The sequence below is a fragment of the Drosophila takahashii genome, unplaced genomic scaffold, assembly GCF_030179915.1.
Source record: "Drosophila takahashii strain IR98-3 E-12201 unplaced genomic scaffold, DtakHiC1v2 scaffold_51, whole genome shotgun sequence".
NCBI lineage: Eukaryota > Metazoa > Arthropoda > Insecta > Diptera > Drosophilidae > Drosophila > Drosophila takahashii.
This window is the reverse complement of record NW_027221730.1, coordinates 15579-28783: the sequence shown is the minus strand read 5'-3', so window position 1 is coordinate 28783 and position 13205 is coordinate 15579. Positions and strand designations below refer to the sequence as shown.

At 38.7% G+C, this 13205-nt stretch overlaps 1 protein-coding gene across 1 annotated transcript; it reads left to right on the top strand.

The window, feature by feature from the left end:
• The first annotated feature begins 7797 nt into the window (after positions 1-7797).
• Positions 7798-12256, top strand: LOC138914602 (uncharacterized). Its single transcript, XM_070219407.1, has 5 exons — positions 7798-8217; positions 8470-8947; positions 9026-10765; positions 11246-11609; positions 12127-12256. The coding sequence occupies exons 1-5, from the start codon at positions 7798-7800 to the stop codon at positions 12254-12256; spliced, it is 3132 nt and encodes a 1043-aa protein (XP_070075508.1).
• The last annotated feature ends 949 nt before the right edge of the window (positions 12257-13205 follow it).

The window sequence follows — 13205 nt, the reverse complement described above, 5'->3', positions numbered from 1 at the left end:
AAAACATGGTAACGGATGAAAATGAAAAGACAAGTAGCTAAGACGGCCAATAACTTTTGATTGGAATGTCCGATTTAAGCCATAATTGCTGAGTTTATAGGTCTTGATGAGTAGAACAAAGTTGCCATACAATCCTTCTTTCTATCTCTTGAAGTTTTTTCAAAACCGTCTTATATCTGAAAATAAAGGAAAAACATGGTAACGGATGAAAATTAAAAGACAAGTAGGTAAGACGGCCAATAACTTTTGATTGGAATGTCCGATTTAAGCCATACTTTCTGGGTTTATAGGTCTTGATGAGTAGAACAAAGTTGGCATACAATTTTTCTTTTTATCTCTTGTAGTTTTTTCAAAACCGTCTTATTTCTGAAAATAAAGGAAAAACATGGTAATGGATGAATATGAAAAGACAAGTAGCTAAGACGGCCAATAACTTTTGATTGGAATGTGCGATTTAAGCCATAATTGCTGAGTTTATAGGTCTTGATGAGTAGAACAAAGTTGCCATACAATCCTTCTTTCTATCTCTTGTAGTTTTTTCAAAACCGTCTTATATCTGAAAATATAGGAAAAACATGGTTACGGATGAAAATGGTAAGACAAGTAGGTAAGACAGCCAATAACTTTTGATTGGAATGTGCGATTTAAGCCATATTTGCTGAGTTTATAGGTCTTGATGAGTAGAACAAAGTTGCAATACAATCCTTCTTTCTATCTCCTAAAGTTTTTTCAAAACCGTCTTATATCTGAAAATAAAGGAAAAACATGGTAACTGATGAAAATGGTAAGACAAGTAGGTAAGACGGCCAATAACTTTTGATTGGAATGTGCGATTTAAGCCATATTTGCTGAGTTTATAGGTCTTGATGAGTAGAACAAAGTTGCCATAAAATCCTTCTTTCTATCTCTTGTAGTTTTTTCAAAACCGTCTTATATCTGAAAATAAAGGAAAAACATGGTAACGGATGAAAATTAAAAGTCAAGTAGCTAAGACGGCCAATAACTTTTGATTGGAATGTGCGATTTAAGCCATATTTGCTGAGTTTATAGGTCTTGATGAGTAGAACAAAGTTGCCATAAAATCCTTTTTTCTATCTCTTGTAGTTTTTTCAAAACCGTCTTATATCTGAAAATATAGGAAATACATGGTAACGGATGAAAATGGTATGACAAGTAGGTAAGACGGCCAATAACTTTTGATTTGAATGTCCGATTTAATACTTCCTAAGTTTATAGGTCTTGATGAGTAGAACAAAGTTGCCATACAATCCTTCTTTATATCTCTTGTAGTTTTTTCAAAACCGTCTTATATCTGAAAATATAGGAAAAACATGGTAACGGATGAAAATGAAAAGACAAGTAGCTAAGACGGCCAATAACTTTTGATTGGAATGTCCGATTTAAGCCATAATTGCTGAGTTTATAGGTCTTGATGAGTAGAACAAAGTTGCCATACAATCCTTCTTTCTTTCTCTTGAAGTTTTTTCAAAACCGTCTTATTTCTGAAAATAAAGGAAAACAAGAAAGGAAGCTACCTTCGGCCAGCCGAAGCTTATATACCCTTGTAGATAAAAGAATACTCACTCGGTGCAGTTCCAGGGATTCCAGATTCAGCGTTTCGATTTATTTCAATTTTGTTTTTAAGTAGTCAAGAATAAAAACGCCTACTTCCTACAAAGTTACAATGAATTTTCTTATATTTGTTTGGGAGCCTTAAGATATAGTGGTCCGATCCGGCTGGCTCCGACATATGTACTACCTGCAATAAAAAGAAGACCTTCGGGAAAGTTTCATCGCGATAGCTTTAAAACTGAGAGACTAGTTCGCATAGAAACGGACAGACGGACAGACGGACAGACGGACAGACGGACAGACGGACATGGCTAGATAGACTCGGCTATTGGTGCTGATCAAGAATATATATACTTTATGTGGTAGGAAACGTCTCCTTCACTGCGTTGCAAACATCTGACTGAAATTATAATACCCTCTACAAGGGTATAAACATGGTAACGGATGAAAATGGTGAGACAAGTAGGTAAGACGGCCAATAACTTTTGATTGGAGTGTCCGATTTAAGCCATACTTTCTGGGTTTATAGGTCTTGATGAGTAGAACAAAGTTGCCATACAATTTTTCTTTTTATCTCTTGTAGTTTTTTCAAAACCGTCTTATTTCTGAAAATAAAGGAAAAACATGGTAATGGATGAATATGAAAAGACAAGTAGCTAAGACGGCCAATAACTTTTGATTGGAATGTCCGATTTAATACTTTCTAAGTTTATAGGTCTTGATGAGGAGAACAAAGTTGCCATACAATCCTTCTTTATATCTCTTGTAGTTTTTTCAAAACCGTCTTATATCTGAAAATATAGGAAAAACATGGTAACGGATGAAAATGAAAAGACAAGTAGCTAAGACGGCCAATAACTTTTGATTGGAATGTCCGATTTAAGCCATAATTGCTGAGTTTATAGGTCTTGATGAGTAGAACAAAGTTGCCATACAATCCTTCTTTCTATCTCTTGAAGTTTTTTCAAAACCGTCTTATATCTGAAAATAAAGGAAAAACATGGTAACGGATGAAAATTAAAAGACAAGTAGGTAAGACGGCCAATAACTTTTGATTGGAATGTCCGATTTAAGCCATACTTTCTGGGTTTATAGGTCTTGATGAGTAGAACAAAATTGCCATACAATTTTTCCTTTTATCTCTTGTAGTTTTTTCAAAACCGCCTTATTTCTGAAAATAAAGGAAAAACATGGTAATGGATGAATATGAAAAGGCAAGTAGCTAAGACGGCCAATAACTTTTGATTGGAATGTGCGATTTAAGCCATAATTGCTGAGTTTATAGGTCTTAATGAGTAGAACAAAGTTGCCATACAATCCTTCTTTCTATCTCTTGTAGTTTTTTCAAAACCGTCTTATATCTGAAAATATAGGAAAAACATGGTAACGGATGAAAATGGTAAGACAAGTAGGTAAGACGGCCAATAACTTTTGATTGGAATGTCCGATTTAAGCCATTCTTTCTGGGTTTATAGGTCTTGATGAGTAGAACAAAGTTGCCATACAATCCTTCTTTCTATCTCTTGTAGTTTTTTCAAAACAGTCTTATATCTGAAAATATAGGAAAAACATGGTAACGGATGAAAATGGTAAGACAAGTAGGTATGACAGCCAATAACTTTTGATTGGAATGTGCGATTTAAGCCATATTTGCTGAGTTTATAGGTCTTGATGAGTAGAACAAAGTTGCCATACAATCCTTTTCTCTATCTCTTGTAGTTTTTTCAAAACCGTCTTATATCTGAAAATATAGGAAATACATGGTAACGGATGAAAATGGTAAGACAAGTAGGTAAGACGGCCAATAACTTTTGATTTGAATGTCCGATTTAATACTTTCTAAGTTTATAGGTCTTGATGAGTAGAACAAAGTTGCCATACAATCCTTCTTTATATCTCTTGTAGTTTTTTCAAAACCGTCTTATATCTGAAAATATAGGAAAAACATGGTAACGGATGAAAATGAAAAGACAAGTAGCTAAGACGGCCAATAACTTTTGATTGGAATGTCCGATTTAAGCCATACTTTCTGAGTTTATAGGTCTTGATGAGTAGAACAAAGTTGCCATACAATCCTTCTTTTTATCTCTTGTAGTTTTTTCAAAACCGTCTTATATCTTAAAATATAGGAAAAACATGGTAACGGATGAAAATGGTAAGACAAGTAGGTAAGACGGCCAATAACTTGTGATTGGAATGTCCGATTTAAGCCATACTTTCTGAGTTTATAGGTCTTGATGAGTAGAACAAAGTTGCCATACAATCCTAGTTTCTATCTCTTGTAGTTTTTTCAAAACCGTCTTATATCTGAAAATAAAGGAAAAACATGGTAACGGATGAAAATTAATAGACAAGTAGGTAAGACGGCCAATAACTTTTGATTGGAATGTCCGATTTAAGCCATACTTTCTGGGTTTATAGGTCTTGATGAGTGGAACATACAGTTGCCATACAATTTTTCTTTCTATCTCTTGTAGTTTTTTCAAAACCGTCTTATATCTGAAAATATAGGAAATACATGGAAACGGATGAAAATGGTAAGACAAGTAGGTAAGACGGCCAATAACTTTTGATTTGAATGTCCGATTTAAGCCATACTTTCTAAGTTTATAGGTCTTGATGAGTAGAACAAAGTTGCCATACAATCCATCTTTATATCTCTTGTAGTTTTTTCAAAACCGTCTTATATCTGAAAATATAGGAAAAACATGGTAACGGATGAAAATGAAAAGACAAGTAGCTAAGACGGCCAACAACTTTTGATTGGAATGTGCGATTTAAGCCATAATTGCTGAGTTTGTAGGTCTTGATGAGTAGAACAAAGTTGCCATACAATCCTTCTTTCTATCTCTTGTAGTTTTTTCAAAACCGTCTTATATCTGAAAATAAAGGAAAAACATGGTAACGGATGAAAATCAAAAGACAAGTAGCTAAGACGGCCAATAACTTTTGATTGGAATGTCCGATTTAAGCCATACTTTCTGAGTTTATAGGTCTTGATGAGTAGAACAAAGTTGCCATACAATCCTTCTTTCTATCTCTTGTAGTTTTTTCAAAACCGTCTTATATCTGAAAATAATGGAAAGACATGGTAACTGATGAAAATGAAAAGACAAGTAGCTAAGACGGCCAATAACTTTTGATTAAAATGTGCGATTTAAGCCATAATTGCTGAGTTTATAGGTCTTGATGAGTAGAACAAAGTTGCCATACAATCCTTCTTTCTATCTCTTGTAGTTTTTTTCAAAACCGTCTTATATCAGAAAATAAAGGAAAAACATGGTAACTGATGAAAATGGTAAGACAAGTAGGTAAGACGGCCAATAACTTTTGATTGGAAAGTCCGATTTAAGCCATAATTGCTGAGTTTATAGGTCTTGATGAGTAGAACAAAGTTGCCATACAATCCCTCTTTCTATCTTTTGTAGTTTTTTTAAAACCGTCTTATATCTGAAAATATAGGAAAAACATGGTAACGGATGAAAATGGTAAGACAAGTAGGTAAGACGGCCAACAACTTTTGATTGGAATGTGCGATTTAAGCCATAATTGCTGAGTTTATAGGTCTTGATGAGTAGAACAAAGTTGCCATACAATCCTTCTTTCTATCTCTTGTAGTTTTTTCAAAACCGTCTTATATCTGAAAATATAGGAAAAACATGGTAACGGATGAAAATGGTAAGACAAGTAGGTAAGACAGCCAATAACTTTTGATTGGAATGTGCGATTTAAGCCATAATTGCTGAGTTTATAGGTCTTGATGAGTAGAACAAAGTTGCCATGCAATCCTTCTTTCTATCTCTTGTAGTTTTTATAAAACCGTCTTATATCTGAAAATAAAGAAGAAACATGGTAACGGATAAAAATGGTAAGACAGATAGGAAAGACGGCCAATAACTTTTGATTGGAATGTGCGATTTAAGCCATAATTGCTGAGTTTATAGGTCTTGATGAGTAGAACAAAGTTGCCATAAAATCCTTCTTTCTATCTCTTGTAGTTTTTTCAAAACCGTCTTATATCTGAAAATATAGGAAATACATGGTAACGGATGAAAATGGTATGACAAGTAGGTAAGACGGCCAATAACTTTTGATTTGAATGTCCGATTTAATACTTCCTAAGTTTATAGGTTTTGATGAGTAGAACAAAGTTGCCATACAATCCTTCTTTATATCTCTTGTAGTTTTTTCAAAACCGTCTTATATCTGAAAATATAGGAAAAACATGGTAACGGATGAAAATGAAAAGACAAGTAGCTAAGACGGCCAATAACTTTTGATTGGAATGTCCGATTTAATACTTTCTAAGTTTATAGGTCTTGATGAGTAGAACAAAGTTGCCATACAATTTTTTTTATCTCTTGTAGTCTTTTCAAAACCGTCTTATATCTGAAAATATAGGAAAAACATGGTAACGGATGAAAATGAAAAGACAAGTAGGTAAGACGGCCAATATCTTTTGATTGGAATGTCCGATTTAAGCCATACTTTCTGGGTTTATAGGTCTTGATGAGTAGAACAAAGTTGCCATACAATTTTTCCTTTTATCTCTTGTAGTTTTTTCAAAACCGCCTTATTTCTGAAAATAAAGGAAAAACATGGTAATGGATGAATATGAAAAGGCAAGTAGCTAAGACGGCCAATAACTTTTGATTGGAATGTCCGATTTAAGCCATAATTGCTGAGTTTATAGGTCTTGATGAGTAGAACAAAGTTGCCATACAATCCTTCTTTCTATCTCTTGAAGTTTTTTCAAAACCGTCTTATATCTGAAAATAAAGGAAAAACATGGTAACGGATGAAAATTAAAAGACAAGTAGGTAAGACGGCCAATAACTTTTGATTGGAATGTCCGATTTAAGCCATACTTTCTGGGTTAATAGGTCTTGATGAGTAGAACAAAGTTGGCATACAATCCTAGTTTCTATCTCTTGTAGTTTTTTCAAAACCGTCTTATATCTGAAAATAAAGGAAAAACATGGTAACGGATGAAAATTAATAGACAAGTAGGTAAGACGGCCAATAACTTTTGATTGGAATGTCCGATTTAAGCCATACTTTCTGGGTTTATAGGTCTTGATGAGTGGAACATACAGTTGCCATACAATTTTTCTTTCTATCTCTTGTAGTTTTTTCAAAACCGTCTTATATCTGAAAATATAGGAAATACATGGAAACGGATGAAAATGGTAAGACAAGTAGGTAAGACGGCCAATAACTTTTGATTTGAATGTCCGATTTAAGCCATACTTTCTAAGTTTATAGGTCTTGATGAGTAGAACAAAGTTGCCATACAATCCTTCTTTATATCTCTTGTAGTTTTTTCAAAACCGTCTTATATCTGAAAATATAGGAAAAACATGGTAACGGATGAAAATGAAAAGACAAGTAGCTAAGACGGCCAAAAACTTTTGATTGGAATGTGCGATTTAAGCCATAATTGCTGAGTTTATAGGTCTTGATGAGTAGAACAAAGTTGCCATACAATCCTTCTTTCTATCTCTTGTAGTTTTTTCAAAACCGTCTTATATCTGAAAATAAAGGAAAAACATGGTAACGGATGAAAATCAAAAGACAAGTAGCTAAGACGGCCAATAACTTTTGATTGGAATGTCCGATTTAAGCCATGTGTTTGGACTGCATATTGTCAACACGAGAACTTGCAGTGTAGCTGACGTCACACTGTAAGCTCTCTAGTTACAGACATTCTTCTTTGCCCTTTATTCGTAGTCTTGTTCGAAAGATCGAACCATATCACAGTTAATTTGGTCATATGCACATACATAATTTGGAGAGCTGCAGCTTCGGTAAATGAAATGTAAAACCGACAATTTAGTCTGCGAGCGAGAGTCAATACATTCAGAAGCACCCTCTGTGCTCTTATCTTTTATACTTTTTTACATAACCTAATTAAATCCAACGCACATTTTTGGAACCTTTCGTCTTCTTATTTGGGACCCTGGGCAACAGACCGCTACTCCGAGGAACTTCTAACGCCGCCACAGGTGGACAATCACTCTGTGCGCCGCATCATATTTTGCTGAAGATTGGGGCTCCGTCGGTACGCAGCCACAGCCAACACATTTTGGTGCCGAAACCCGGGAAGACTTCTCTTGGACTGAGTGGAATATCTGTGGGTCACTACTTGGACTACGCTGGAGCGCGAAGAGGTTATTGTAGAAGGTTAGTGCACTGTGTTTTGTTGTGAGAAAGAGGGTCAAGGTCATGGCTGAGACATTTGAGGAATTAATTGCGGAGCAATCAGCTTTGATTGATTCTGTACGCCGCATGTTAGAGAACTTTCGGAAAGCTGGCACTAATAAGTCGGAAGCACATATGGAGACTAGATTAGAATCTCTGGCCAATATTCGCATGGAGTTCCGAGAGAACCATCGAAAATTGGTGCGTGCGGATGACGAGTTGGTTCAGCACGATTATATGGAGGCAGACCTTGAAGGAAAGTTCCAAGAAGCGTATATTGATAGTGTGGCGCAGATTAGAACTGACCTAAATGAGACTAAGGATCGACTTCTTGCGTCAACAGGAATTAACAATCTTGATTTGCAGGATGGGCATCGCAACGCGCCATCGTCAGGGTTTATAGCACCAGACCAAACCACGATCGATGAGGTTAAACTTCCAACGGTTAAATTGCCTATATTTAGCGGTGAATTTGTAGATTGGCCGGCATTTAAGGAAATATTTGAAGCGCGAGTGCATAATAGCCCTAGACTCACTGATCTACATCGATTCCATTACCTCAAAGATTCTTTGTCAGGGGAAGCCATCAAAGATATTCAACATCTAACACTGATCGAAACAAATTATCCTGTAGCTTGGAAAATGTTATTAAACTTATATGATAATAAGCGTGTTCTGTTTCAACATTATATGCAGGTATTAGAGCAACAGCCCATGGTGCAGAGCGATGACCCTGTTTCGCTTAAGGGGTTTTTACAAACTTGTCGTTCTTGTATTAAATCATTGGAAAAGGTTGGCGTTAACCTTTTCGATCAAAGTCATGTCATAGTTTACTTGGTGACGAAGAAACTACCTGCGGAGCTGCGGTTGGACTGGGAAAAATCCCTGGCTACTTCACAGGAGTTACCAACATTCGAACAATTATCCGCGCATCTCGATGGACAATACAGGACTATGCTTACGTCCGCCAGTGGCGAGAGGACAACATTGTCTAACAAGGATCGAAAGGGAGCATCGGGATCGTCTGAGAAGCGCCGAGATGTGAAATCCTCCTTTGTCGCCCGATCGGAGCAGAAATGTGCCATATGTTGCAAGAACGGTCATTCTGTTCAAGATTGCAAAGTTTTCGAAAGCATGCATCTAACAGCACGGAGGGAAGCTGTTATGAAGCAACGTTTGTGCTTCAACTGTTTGGGGAATAACCATAACTCACGAAGATGTAAACTTAAAAACAATTGTTCGATTTGCGCAGATCGGCATCACACGCTCATACATTTGGATCGGGTTCGGCTGACTAAAGAGCCAAATGAGCAGGTTCAACAAGTTACTTCCAACGCAATTAGCGGGACTTCGAGTGCAACTGGGACTAGTTATGAAGTGCTATTGCCAACAGCGCTAGTTCGGATCCAGTCCGCAGAAGGGTTCATACTACAGTTCCGAGCATTTCTGGACCAAGGATCGCAAGCTTCGTTTGTATCGGAAAACGTAGTTCAGAAGTTGGGACTAACTCGTCAAAAGGCATACATTAAGGTTAATGGACTGGCCAACGCACGAGTTACCGAAGCGTCTTCTTCCGTTCGTTTATGTTTTGGATCAAGGTTTGAGCCACAGGCAAGGTATAGTGTGACTGCGTATGTGTTACCAAAGGTGAGTAAGCGCATGCCAAATCGTCGCTTATCTGTGGAAAAATGGTCTCAATTTCAACAGCTTTGCCTGGCTGATCCTAATTATTTTGTTCCACAAGGTGTGGACATATTGTTGGGGAGTGATATCTATGATGAATTAATGCTAAGTGAAATACATCGCGGACCGGATGGCTGGCCTATTGCTCAAAGCACACGACTTGGATTTATTATATCAGGAAAAGTTAAGGAACCCAACACAAGGGTCACGGTGCATACGGTGACAGTAATCAAGGACGAATCATCTGCGGAATTAGAAGGATTACTTCGCAGATTCTGGGAATTTGAGCAGTTGGATGAGGCAGCAGAAGTTTTGTCGAAGGAAGATTTGTGGTGTGAGGAACATTTTGTTAATACACATGTGCGGTTACCTTCAGGGAAATATCAAGTGCGATTGCCATTTCTATCCACTTTGGATCCCCAGTTAGTAATTGGGTCGTCGCGTCAAGGTGCTTTGAAACGGTTGTGCCATTTGGACAAGCGTTTACGCAACGATGCCAACCTGAAGGAGGTGTATTCCAAAACAATAAAGGAATATTTGGAGTTGGGGCAAATGGAAAAGGTTGTTACACAAGCTGGGCAAACGGAAGAAACAGGCTACCCGGGGGGAGCCACACATTGTTATTTACCTCACCACCCAGTAATCAAGGAATCGTCAACGACTACCAAGGTGCGCGTCGTCTTTGACGGATCGATGAAGACGAGCAATGGGAAATCTTTGAATGAAATCTTAGCAATAGGGCCCAAACTACACATGGAGCTCCCAGCAATACTGATAAACTGGAGAGCAATAAGGTTTGCATTCCTTGCGGACGTGGAAAAAATGTATAGATGTATTAATATACATAAGAAGGATGCTCAATTTCAAAGAATTTTGTGGAAACCGGACAACACTGTCCAGGTAGAGGAATACGCCTGCTGCACGGTCATGTTTGGCACGAGCTGTGCTCCGTATCTGGCCATTAGAGTTATGCAGCAGTTAGCCGAAGATGAAGAGCATAACTACCCGCTGGCAGCCAATGTACTTAAACGTCAGATGTACGTGGACGACGTTTTATCTGGAGCAAATAGTATTTCCGATGCAAAGGAACTGCAAGCTCAAGTTAGAGGAATGATGAGAAGCGGATCTTTTGAGTTGCGAAAATGGGCCAGCAACTGTCCTCAACTGTTAGAAGGAATACCTCTAGAACATCGGGAAACCAAAGAGCCTCTAAATTTTCAAGGTGACGAGACGATTAGAGCATTAGGATTATATTGGAAACCCAATGAAGATGAGTTTCGATTTCAACTTAATTTTGATCTCCCAGCAGGTACACCAACAAAGAGAAAGATGCTTTCGACGATTGCGAGGTTATTCGACCCAATGGGATGGTTGAGCCCAATCACCGTTGTTGGAAAGCGAATGGTGCAAGCCCTGTGGAAGACAAAACTTAGTTGGGACGACCACGTACCATTGAAACTTCAAAAGGAATGGCAGAAATTCATTCAGGAGCTGCCAAACTTGTCTAAGATTCATATACCACGCTACATTGCTTGGGGAATGTCAAAGGGAACTCCACAGTTACACATATTCTGCGACGCGTCAGGATACGCGTACGGTGCGGCGGCTTACTTACGAATTCCGATAGGAGAGAACGCCTTTCATACGGAACTAATTTTAGCGAAATGCAAGGTAGCGCCTATCAAGCCGCAGCTTACGATTCCAAGAGCGGAATTGTGTGCAGCAGTCATTGCTGCGAAAATATTTAAGTATTTAAAGGATCACTTAACTATTCATATTGATTTTGCAGAGACTGTCTTTTGGTCAGATTCGATGATCGTTTTGAGCTGGATCCAAGGAGGTGCTGCGAGGTGGAAGGTTTTCGTTGCCAACCGCATCAGCAAAATTTTGGAGCTATGCGATGGGAAACAATGGCGACATATAGCATCTGAGGATAATCCAGCCGATCTTCTAAGTCGGGGAATCAGTGTTACTAAATTAGCATCGTGCCAATTATGGTGGAATGGACCGCCGTGGCTGAGATTTAAAGATTGTGAGTGGCCATCGACAAAACTAGATCCTGGAACCGATATCCGAGTCACCAGCGAACAGAAGCAGATGCACTGCAACGCTATTTCTGTGGAGAAAGAGAACGGATCCGATATATTAGGAAGGTTTTCATCGTATACAGTGCTCATTCGCATCCTGGCATATGTTCATCGATTTATAAGGAATTGCAAGATATCGAAATCTGCTCGAATAGTAGATTCTCTCACGGTAAGCGAGCTTTCTGAAGGGTTTTTGTGTGCGGTTCGTTTGTGCCAAAAGGAAGGCTTTGCAGGCGATTGGAAACTATTGTCGGAAGGGAAAATGTTACATAAGCAAAGTCCGCTGTTACCTCTCAATCCTTATTTTGATGAATCGGAAAGAATCATTCGCCTTGGAGGACGCTTGAGGGACGCACTGCTGCCGATGGCGGAAAAACACCCATACATTCTACCTTATCAGCATTCATTTACAAGCTTGGTCATTCGTTATAGCCATGTCAGTACCTTACATGGAGGTGCGGCCCTTACACTCAATCATATCAGGAAAAAATGTTGGATCATCAACGGACGTAACGCCGTACGAAGAGAAATCCATAAATGTATTGTTTGCTATAAATTTAACCCTAATATTACATGCCAAAAGATGGGTAATCTTCCACCGGCCAGGATTCGGCCACAGAAGGCTTTTACGTCAGTTGGGATTGACTACGCTGGACCGTTCAACATATCGCCATCTAAAGGAAGAGGACGGACTTCGGTTAAAGGCTATATAGCGGTTTTTGTATGTCTTGTAACAAAGGCTATCCACCTAGAACCAGTGGGGGATTTGACATCGGACGCATTTCTTGGAGCACTTCACCGATTCATTGGCCGACGTGGAAAATGTGTTCATATTTATAGCGACTGTGGCACAAATTTCGTCGGGGCAAATCGGAAGCTGCAAGCAGACAAGTTGGCATACAAGTTGTACATCGAAAAAACGATTCTAGGTAGACTCACAGATGACGGGATTACGTGGCATTTTAACCCTCCCTCCGCTCCACATTTTGGAGGTCTATGGGAGGCGGGCGTTAAGTCAATGAAACACCACTTAAAAAGGACAGTTGGTGATCGTACGCTCACATACGAGGAATTGGCCACCGTATTAGCTCAAATTGAAGCGTGCTTAAACTCTCGTCCGTTGTGCCCGCTAAGCAATGACCCGGAAGATTTGATGGTCCTAACTCCAGGCCATTTCTTAGTTGGGGATGCTCTACTCGCTATGCCAACAGAACAAGCCGATAAACTAAGTGCCAACGAGAGATGGAGGAACTGTCAGCACTTAGTTCAGCAATTTTGGAAGCGTTGGTCCTCGGATTATCTATCACGCTTGCAGCGGAGACCGAAATGGTTAGAAAATAGGCGTAACTTGCAGGCTGGCGATCTAGTACTCATTAAAGATGAACGTTTGCCGTCTAATCTATGGGCTCTTGGTCGAATTACTGAAACTCATTGCGGCCAAGACGGTTTGGTTCGAGTGGTTAAACTCCAGTCTCAGAGTGGTATTATTAAACGGCCAGTAGCAAAATTGTGCCCATTACCCATACAAGATAATTGGTTAAATCGTGACCTTGACCCTCCACAACAATTCTAAGTTGCATTATCTTTTTAGCGTCCAACCTCCAACCTACCGAAGACGTTGAAGAAGCAGTTAATAATATTCTAATAATATCATTAGGGGGG

Bases quoted from the DNA above. Each gene is read 5' to 3' on its own strand.
- LOC138914602 (XM_070219407.1), top strand. From the start codon at position 7,798: ATGGCTGAGACATTTGAGGAATTAATTGCGGAGCAATCAGCTTTGATT. The intron at 10,766-11,245 runs GTACACCAACAA...TTGATTTTGCAG, and splicing joins TAATTTTGATCTCCCAGCAG to AGACTGTCTTTTGGTCAGAT. The intron at 11,610-12,126 runs GTTTTCATCGTA...ACATGCCAAAAG, and splicing joins GGATCCGATATATTAGGAAG to ATGGGTAATCTTCCACCGGC.